This window comes from Lactuca virosa, chromosome 2, assembly GCF_052849685.1.
Source record: "Lactuca virosa cultivar CGN04683 chromosome 2, Lactuca_virosa_CGN04683_v6, whole genome shotgun sequence".
Classification (NCBI taxonomy): Eukaryota; Viridiplantae; Streptophyta; class Magnoliopsida; order Asterales; family Asteraceae; genus Lactuca; species Lactuca virosa.
Genome location: NC_136427.1, coordinates 283,239,867 through 283,249,887, shown reverse-complemented (window position 1 = coordinate 283,249,887; position 10,021 = coordinate 283,239,867). Strand labels below are relative to the sequence as shown.

The 10,021-nt window shown below is 32.5% G+C and overlaps 2 protein-coding genes across 2 annotated transcripts; both read left to right on the top strand.

Annotated features, from left to right (window-relative positions):
• Window positions 1-3,416: 3,416 nt before the first annotated feature.
• Window positions 3,417-6,156, top strand: LOC145161261 (protein HEAT STRESS TOLERANT DWD 1-like). Its single transcript, XM_079080760.1, has 12 exons — window positions 3,417-3,575; window positions 3,723-3,889; window positions 4,001-4,079; window positions 4,200-4,373; window positions 4,446-4,544; window positions 4,612-4,780; window positions 4,858-4,964; window positions 5,068-5,207; window positions 5,290-5,362; window positions 5,436-5,551; window positions 5,616-5,733; window positions 5,811-6,156. Exons 1-12 carry the CDS (start codon window positions 3,528-3,530, stop codon window positions 5,946-5,948), a joined length of 1,428 nt encoding a protein of 475 aa, XP_078936886.1. The 5' UTR covers window positions 3,417-3,527; the 3' UTR covers window positions 5,949-6,156.
• A 2,090-nt stretch (window positions 6,157-8,246) lies between these two features.
• Window positions 8,247-9,571, top strand: LOC145161260 (Leucine-rich repeat (LRR) family protein). The gene has a single exon (XM_079080759.1). The coding sequence runs from the start codon at window positions 8,338-8,340 to the stop codon at window positions 9,457-9,459; it is 1,122 nt and encodes a 373-aa protein (XP_078936885.1). The 5' UTR covers window positions 8,247-8,337; the 3' UTR covers window positions 9,460-9,571.
• Window positions 9,572-10,021: the final 450 nt, after the last annotated feature.

Below are 10,021 nucleotides of genomic sequence, written 5' to 3'. Positions count from 1 at the left end.
TTATCTAGCCGTAATCTCGCTTTCGCAAGATTACTTGCACAAATAAACCGACTAAGGGCACATTTTCCCGATTACCCAATTAAGAAAATTCAACTTGACAATGTTGGAGAATTTACACAACAAGCTTTTAATGAATATTGCATGTAAATTGGGATAACTATTGAACATCTTGGTGCACATGTTCATATGCAAAATGGTCTAGCTGAGTCGTTAACCAAACGCCTTCAATTAATTGCAAAACCATTAATAATGCATTATAAACTTCCTAATCGACATAAGGGCATGCAATTTTACATGCAACATCACTTATACGCATCATGCCAACTAGTTATTATAAGTTCTCCCATATTCAACTGGTTTGTGGTCAGGAACCAAATATTTCTCATCTAAGGACATGTGGATGTGAAATTTATGTACCCATTTCTTCACATCACCGCACAAAAATGGGCCCTCAAAGAAGAATGAGAATTTATGTTGGATATGAATCTCCATCTATATTAAATTATTTAGAACCATTAACGGGAGATTTATTTACATCTAGATTTGACGATTGTCATTTTGATGAATCGGTTTTTTCCAACATTAGAGGGAGAAATAAAGAAGCTGGAAAATAAAATCTCTTGCAATGAATTATCACTCTTATTTTTAGATCCTCATTCAAGTCAATGTGAACTTGAAAAAGATAATTCATTTACAAAACATAGCATATCAGTTGCAAGATGTATTTACTGACCCTAAGTGAGTAACAAAGTCTCATGTACCAGCTGTAAATGCTCCAATTAGAATTGATATCCCAGAAGGAAAAAATACAACTGAAAATGAATCTTAGGAACACTTGAAGCGTGGAAGATCTTAGGCACGCTTGAAGCGTGGAAGATCAGTCGGTTCCAAATATAAAAATCCTCGAAAATGAAACAGAGCAAATATAATTGATGGTCCAAAAGAGAAAACAAAATCTCTTGAAAAGATTAATGAAGCTCTAGAAGAGCCCAATGACATAACAAAAGAAACTAAGGTACCTGAGAATTATGAAAATGAAGAAATCTTAATAAATTATGTCATGACAGGAATAAGATGGAACCAAAATAAGACAGGCGTGGACGATAATTTTTCATATCATGTTCCAAGCGCGATTATAAAGAAAATGAGGATCTTGAACCTAATTCTATTGAGAAATGTAGGAATAGAAAATACTGGCTAAAATGGAAAGATGAAATAAATAAAGAGCTTATTCTCTTACTCAACGAAAAGTTTTTGGACCTGTAGTCCGTCCGTACACCAAATGGGATAAAAACAATGGGACACAAATTAGTATTTATGCTTAAAAGAAACGATAAAAATGAAGTTGTGAGATATAAAACAAGACTCATTGCACAATGTTTTACCCAAAGGCCCAAAATTAGTTATGAAGTATGCTCATTAGGTTAATACAATTACATTATGTTATCTAATAAGTCTAGCAACACATGAAACACTGGAGATGCGTCTAATGGATGTAGTTACCGCCTATTTATATGGTTCACTTCACAATGATATTTATATGAAAATCCCAGAAGGGTTTAAGGTGCCAGAAGCACAAAATCCTAATTCTCGAAAAGTATATTCGGTAAAATTAAATAAATCTATGTATGGATTGAAACAATCTGGCCGTATGTGGTTCAATTGTTTAAGTACATTTCTGTTGAAAGAGGGTTATAAAAATGATCCATTAAGCCCATATGTATTCATAAAAAGATCCATATCAAAATTTTTGACAATTATCGTTTACGTAGATGATTTGAACATAATTGGAACTCCTAGAGAATTGGAAAATCTCACTTATTGTTTGAAAGAAAACTTTGAAATGAATGATCTTGGTAAAACGGAATTTTGTTTGGATCTTCAAATTGAGCACACAAAAATGGAGTTTTTGTACATTAATATCTAGAAAAGGTGCTTAAAAGGTTTTATATGAATAACTCACATCCATGAGTAAACGAAGGTGGTAAGACATTTAGATGCCAAAAAGGACCAATTTCAGCATCATAAAAAACATGAAAATCTTCCTGTTCCCTATGAACCATATCTTAGTGCTATTGGTGAACTAATATATCTTACTATTAATACAAGACCTGATATATCTTTTGTCGTAAACTTATTAGCAAGATATAGTTCTTGTCCAACAATAAGACACTGGAATGAAGTCAAACACATTCTTTGGTATCTTCGAGGTACAATGGATATGAATTTATACTAATCAAATTCATTAAATGCGAAGTTAATTGGTTATGCAAATACTGGATATTTATCTGATCCACACAAAGCTCAAACTCAAACAGGTTATTTATTCACTTATAGAGGTAAAAAAATTTCTGGACATTATGTTAAACAAACTTTAGTTGTGTTTATTTTAACCATGCATATATTATAGCAATTCATAAGGCAAGTCATGAATGTATTTGGTTAAGAAAGTTAACTCAACATATTCACAATAATTGTGGTCTAACTTCTAACATGGATGTTCCAACCATACTATATGAAGACAATACGACTTGTATAGCTCCATTCAAGGAAGGATTTATCAAAGGAGACAAAACCAAGCATATATCACCCAAGTTCTTTTTCACTCATGATCTTCAAAAAGAGTGTGTCATCAACATCCAAAAAATTCAATTAAGTAACAACTTTCCCGATTTGTTTACTAAGTACTTCCTACATCCAAATTTGAAAAGATGGTACGGAACATTATTATGCGGCGCTTCAAGGAAATCAAGTGATGTGCTGATCAGGGGGAGTTGGAAACATATTGTACTCTTTTCCTTAGCTATGTTTTTCCCACTGGGTTTTCTTAGCAATGTTTTTAACGAGACAATTGTTTCCAATATCTATTATTAATCATGTACTCTTTTTTCCTTAATAAAGAGTTTTTCCCATGAGGTTTTACCTATTAAGGTTTTTACGAGACATGATACAATCACCATTCAAGAGGGAGTGTTATGAAATATTAGTTTGTGAATGACCACTGGATTCTTCATTTCTCCCATAACTCTCTATCATTATTTTGTATTAGTAACAACCATTTTAATGTGTTTTATGAGTGTAATAATGCACCATTATGATGTGCATTCATCTTTCATCTTATACTGGTTGTATAAATAGTGAGTCATATGTATTAGAAAGTTGATGATTTTATTACAAGTATTTGAAATAAAAATTCTCTTCACTCTCATGTTTTTTTTACTCTATAATTTATCTTGTTATTTGATTTTATTTTATAAGAAATACAATAAATGACCAAACGACGCTAGTCATAATACAGAAGAAATTCTCTTCTTTTATTTTCCCTCATTTTTCTCTTAAAAAAAAAAAAAACTATTTCTTTTTATGTTATTCCATGTCGTTTATAATTATTTTTTTCTGGAAAATTACACTTCATCACATAAAAAGGTGGGGGAACCTAGAACAACGCTGTATAAAACCCTAACTTCCCAAAACCCTTTGCCAGCGCACTCTGTTCTTCTCTTTCTCCGTATCATTCTAGTGCAAAAATGGTTCGAAGCTTGAAAAACCCAAAGAAAGCTAAGCGGAAGAGCAAGGTAGTAATTCCCCATCAATTTAAAATTTCAATTGTTGGTTTACGCTTTTTTTTTTTTTTTTTCGGATTGTCAAATGATTCATTCATCTTGATTCTGTTTGTCTTCAATAAACATGGGTTGTGGATATACGATTGATTATGTAACCAGGGTTCAAAGAAAGAAGATGGGTCATCCTCATCGAATTTAGTTCCTTCAATGCCAGCGAAGGTGTGGCAACCCGGTGTTGATGCTTTAGAGGAAGGCGAAGAGCTTCAGTGTGATCCTTCAGCTTATAATTCTCTTCATGCCTTCCACATTGGCTGGCCCTGCTTAAGGTTTGTTTACTACAAAATTGACATTCATTCATTCATTCTATTTTTTTTACCCTTTTTTTCTGTATAAGAAGGTTTTTGTTATGTAATTGAACTTTGTTTAATGTGTTGTAGCTTTGACGTTGTGCGGGATTCACTAGGACTAGTTCGGACAGAATTTCCACACACTATATATTGCGTCACTGGAACTCAGGTTATAAAACATGTTACAAATTAAATTCAGTTTGCTCATTTGCTTCCTTCAATATCTTACTCCATGATTGCTTTCCCCTTTGAATTTATCATTTATGATATGTTATTCTTATTCTTCTAGGCAAATAATGCTCCCAATTCAATTGGAATATTTAAAATATCAAACATTTCTGGAAAAAGAAGGGAACTAGTACCAACAAAAACATCCAATGCTGACACAGACATGGAAAGTGATAGTAGTGATAGTGATGAAGATGAAATGGAAAATGAAGGACCAAAAGCTCCTGTCTTTCAGGTAACACATAGCCATTAACTTTTTACATCTTTGATCATTACTATTTTAATCATTCTATATTTAAATCTACAGGTCCGAAAAGTCTTTCATGAAGGTTGTGTGAATAGAATTCGTGCAATGACACAAAAACCCCATATTTGTGCAACTTGGGGAGATACCGGTCACGTGCAGGTATAATCAGTAACAGTATCAGCAACAGTATACTTGTAAAATTTACATGAATGATGATGTGATGCAGATATGGGATTTTGCCTCTCATTTAAATGCTTTGGCAGAAGCTGAAAGTAATATTAGCAAGGACGCTTCAACAGTTTCTAATCAAACTCCTTTAGTAAAGTTTACTGGTCACAAAGATGAAGGCTATGCAATTGACTGGAGTGCCCTTGTCCCTGGCAGGCTTGTATCTGGTACGAATTACAGTATTTTATTTATGCGATATAAAAACTAAAAAACTCATAATTTGATTTTGCCATTTTTTAAAAAGGGGACTGCAAGAATTGCATCCACTTATGGGAGCCTTCATCTGACTCAACATGGAATGTTGATAGTAAACCATTTGTTGGACACACTGGTAGTGTTGAAGATTTGCAGGTAATTTATAATTACCCTTTTGCCCATTAAGGCTAAATACGTTAAAGAAAAAAGGTCGTTTTTACTTTTTAGTCTCTTTTTTATAAAACTTTTATTGATGCAGTGGAGCCCAACAGAGCCATATGTGTTTGCTTCGTGTTCTGTGGATAAAACAATAGCAATATGGGATACCCGATTAGGGAAATCACCAGCAGCTTCCTTTAAAGCACACAATACAGATGTTAATGTCATTTCATGGAACAGGTTTCTACCTTTATTTATTTTTTAATTAATACACGTAATAATTTTGTTACTAATTTGTTTTTTTTTTTTTTTTTAAAATTAGGCTTGCTAGTTGTATGTTGGCATCTGGTAGTGATGATGGGACATTTTCTATTCGCGATCTTAGATTGCTCAAGGTTTGTTTTTATTTATCGTATTAAAATTTAAAACTATGGAAAAATAACATTTTTTTTTATTTGTTTATTTCAGGAAGGTGATTCTGTAGTGGCACATTTTGAGTACCACAAACATCCGATTACATCTATTGAGTGGAGTCCACATGAAGCATCTACATTGGCAGTATCATCATCAGATAATCAACTCACGTAAGAAATTTTCATCTTTATTAGTTTTACAAAATCACACCCTCATCTTTTGTGAAACTGTCAGAATATGGGACCTTTCTTTAGAGCGAGATGAAGAAGAGGAAGCTGAGTTTAAAGCCAAAACACAAGAGGAAGTACACGCGCCCACAGATTTGCCTCCACAGCTTCTTTTTGTTCATCAGGTAAGTTGCAATTTTGAATGTTGATTTGTCTGTGATGGGAAAATGTTTTGACTTTTGTTGACTTTTTTGGTGAACAGGGTCAGAAAGACTTGAAAGAACTTCATTGGCATACACAGATTCCAGGAATGTTGATTTCTACAGCTGGTGATGGTTTCAATATATTGATGCCTTCAAATATTGAAACTAATCTTCCTCCTGCTAATGCTACTGCATGAAAATCCAGGAAAGAAAGATTAAAAACAAATAATCTGAAAGCCATAGATTTTGTTTGAAGAGAGCATCACATGAGATATTGTGGTTTGTATGGAGTGTTTTGAATTTTTGAGTAATGTGAAAATGAGTTGAATTTTGAGTTTGTAAACATTATTTATAAACCATAATGAATTTATTCACATAAAAATAACAATGTGGTAATTCGAAGAACCGATGGCTTGATGCTATAATTAATGAATATTTTCATTGTAATTCTTCAAAGTACACCCACCCCCTCACATCATTCATCTCGAGCTGTTATCATTTGTAGTACCTATTAGAATTGTTTTAAACATACTATTTTGACATTTAAAATTCATACATTTAAATACAATTTGGATTATTAATGAATACTATCACAAATCTCATCTAAAGTCTACTTCCTCAAGGACTAATTCATTGAATAAATTATTTTCATTGGTTTAATTTTTATGCAAGTTGTGTTGAGGGGCCCTTGACTTAATCAAGGATTGAAGGCTATGTATACGTCTAGTTAATTTTTAGTCTAAATCATGCATAAATAGTTGACTCAAAATTTGCTTCAATAATAAATACTTCTAAAAAATTTAACCATAATGATGTTATTTGGTAAATTATAACATTATTTCTATTTTTATATTAATTATAAATTAAAACATCTATTATAAGTTAAACAATATAACAGGTAATTATATGAAATTTACTTGATTGACTTCTGTAAATATTGAAAAAATTGGGTTTCCTTTATAACAAAAGGAATATGAACAAATATTATGCTTTTGGAAACTTGCATTTACTTTGTCAATGCATGCATAGCGAGCTTCTTAGAAGGAAAGGAATTGACAATTATGATCACTTGATTTGTTGAGAAAGTTGGTTCATTCATATTTTCCAACCCAACACATAATAAATATTTTATTCTCAACTTGTTGTTTTTATTAATTAATTACCCAAGATTACTTTACAAAAATAAATAATGAAAAACCAAATTAGACTTTTCTTTATGGGTTTTATTCTATTAAGTTAATCGTAAATAATGATTAAACATTTTTTTGAAGCAGCCAACAATATATTAGAACAGACACTCTAGCAACGAAGCTGGAGAGCAAAAAAAACCATTACAAATTGTTTAAAGGCAATTGCATCTAGCAATTCTAACTAAAAGTACATTTTTACGTCTATTACTAACCCAAAAGAAAGAAAACTCTCTAATTGAATAAAAATTATGTCATTTCTCATGTTACCACCTTAAAAAACCTTATCATTACGATACCTCTATAAATACCATAATGTAATGCAAATCACCTCATTATTACACTCTTCTTATTAGCGCTGCCTCGAAGACTATCCACTTGATCACATAAAGTGTTAATGCTAGAAAACGAACTAACTTGGATATCTAACCATTTAAAAACTGCAATCCAAGTTTTAGTGATCATCTTGCATCTAACAAACAGATGATCCATTTGTTCCAATACCACATTGCCCATTCCATTGTTAACCTCATCAATTGAACTTTAATACATTTTTAAATTACCAACTGCATGAATAATGTTTGATCTTTGATGGGTTAGAAAACTAATCTCTGAAAATGTCAAATAAATTATGAAATGCACCATTAAAAGAACGGCATTATGAATACTTTTTAAAACATTGACCAAACATTTTATTTTTACCAACTCGGTTCTTGTAACCACTCATTATTTTACTCATATATTATGTGTTATACTCATATATTATGTGTTATTCTCCTCTCATAAGTGACAAAAAGACTTCATATGTTGTTACGACTTGGCCTAAAGATGCTTTCCAACTCTTTGATTCAAATAAAAGTCAAAACATTTACATCTTGTACTCGTCTTTATCTTCTATTATTTTTGAATTTCACTAGTAATTAAGGTTTATTTGATTGTATAAAGTATAATAACAAAAATAAATAAATAAGTTAATAAAACAAGTATATATTTTATGGACAAAAATATCCTTTATTAGGAATAACACTAGTATTCAAATGAGAGTATCGGAATATCATATGTGCACTCGAGATATGTTTAGATTTAAGTTTAATCGGTCAAGAATTTATACGTTTGACATTTCATAGTTCTTTATTTTAATGTTGTATGTTTGGAAATAATAAAATGCACTATAAATATAAAGTTTATCGTTTTCTTCCGAATTACCATGACATATTCACTTGTACATTAATATTTTATTAGATAAACTACGGCTTTTAAACTAAACTCGTGAAGCATCCTTGTGTATAAGAATGTCACTAGCGATGTCCCAACCACCATCGACCCAATCCCAAATCCCATTTAAATACAACACCCATGCTTTCATTTCTCTTTAAACACACCAAATCTATTTCCAAAAATGACCATACTACCCTCACATGTCAAATATGTTCTTCTCATTCTTCTCTCTTTCTACACAACCCTTTCTCACCAAGCCACATCTGCCCCAAATCCTAGGCTCCAAAAAGCCTATTTTGCCCTCCAAGCATGGAAACATTCGATAAACTCCGACCCTCAAGGCTTCACATCAAATTGGTATGGCTATAATGTGTGTAACTATACCGGGGTCTTCTGTGCGCCTTCTTTAGACGACCCACATGTGACCACGGTCGCTGGTATCGACCTCAACCATGCAAATATCTCTGGGTCTCTCCCTGAAGACCTAGGTTTGCTGACAGATCTCGCATTGTTCCACATCAATTCTAACAAGTTTTGTGGAACAGTGCCAAAATCTTTTAACAAACTAGGTCTTCTTTACGAGCTTGACATCAGTAACAATCGCTTTTCGGGTAATTTCCCATCAGTGGTGCTTTCTCTTTCTTCTCTCAAATTTCTTGACATTCGGTTTAACCAGTTTAAAGGCGACGTTCCTTCCAAATTGTATGACCTTAAACTCGACGCCATTTTCATCAATAACAACTTATTTGACACGAGTTTTCCTAAAAACCTTGGGAATTCTCCTGTTTCGGTGGTGGTTTTTGCTAATAACAACATCAAAGGGAGTTTGCCGTCGAGTATAAAGAATATGGGGGGAACTTTGGACGAGATTATTCTGATGAACGTGGGTTTAAGTGGGTGTTTAACTCCGGATATTGGGTCGTTGAAGAAGTTGACGGTTTTTGATGTGAGTTATAATTCACTGGTGGGGATGTTGCCGGAAAGTATAGGAGAAATGAAGAGTCTGGAGCAGTTAAATGTGGCTCACAACAAGTTCTCCGGCGAGATTCCGTCTAGTATTTGCTCGTTGCCAAGACTGGAGAATTTCACGTACTCAGATAACTATTTTTGCGGCGCGCCCAAGAGTTGTCTCAAGCTGGCCGACAGGGATGATCGACAAAATTGTATCCCGGAGAGGCCCGCACAGCGGCAGGTGGCCGAGTGTAAGGCATTTTATTCTCGTCCGGTGAATTGTCTTGATTGTTCACCACCACCTCCTCCACCACCGCCTACTAAACACTGGCTGCCACCATCGAAATATTGAATGCAAATAAAAATAAAAAATTTTGATTAATCAAAGCATATAGATGAATAAGCAAAGTTGAATTGATTTCGTGTGAGATTTGTTGATGTTGATATATTACCTCTCTTAATTATTTTTTACTTTTTATTAAATTTTAGGTTTTTACATAAAATTTAATTTTGTATGAATGTTTAATTTAGTTGTAATTAAACAAAAGGTTATTTGATTTACATTAGGTCATCCATAACGGGAGACTTTTTTGTAACTTATTTTTGTTCTCTTCACATATTACATTATTATCAACTTGACAACTCAAAAACTCAAAAAACCTTAGAATGTCTCTATAAAAGGAAAATTCAACGACTTATCTATAAATTGGTGACACAAGTTATAGTTAATTATTTATTTCTATATACATCAGCATATTTGGACCAAAATTAAAATAAATAAATAGTATATATGTTGGTGATTTTGTATCACTAATATTATTCAAGTGTAATGAGATTAATTTGTTGATCAATGCTATTTTGATAAATATTAAACAAGGGTGGTGCAAAGTGCACATTTGTTTAAGTTTGTCTTA

What these genes read in the sequence shown, in the direction of transcription:
- LOC145161261 (XM_079080760.1), top strand. Translation starts at nt 3,528, where the DNA reads ATGGTTCGAAGCTTGAAAAACCCAAAGAAAGCTAAGCGGAAGAGCAAG. An exon ending in AAGCTAAGCGGAAGAGCAAG is followed by an intron (nt 3,576 to 3,722) that starts GTAGTAATTCCC and finishes TTATGTAACCAG; the next exon opens with GGTTCAAAGAAAGAAGATGG. An exon ending in ATTGCGTCACTGGAACTCAG is followed by an intron (nt 4,080 to 4,199) that starts GTTATAAAACAT and finishes TTATTCTTCTAG; the next exon opens with GCAAATAATGCTCCCAATTC.
- LOC145161260 (XM_079080759.1), top strand. Translation starts at nt 8,338, where the DNA reads ATGACCATACTACCCTCACATGTCAAATATGTTCTTCTCATTCTTCTC.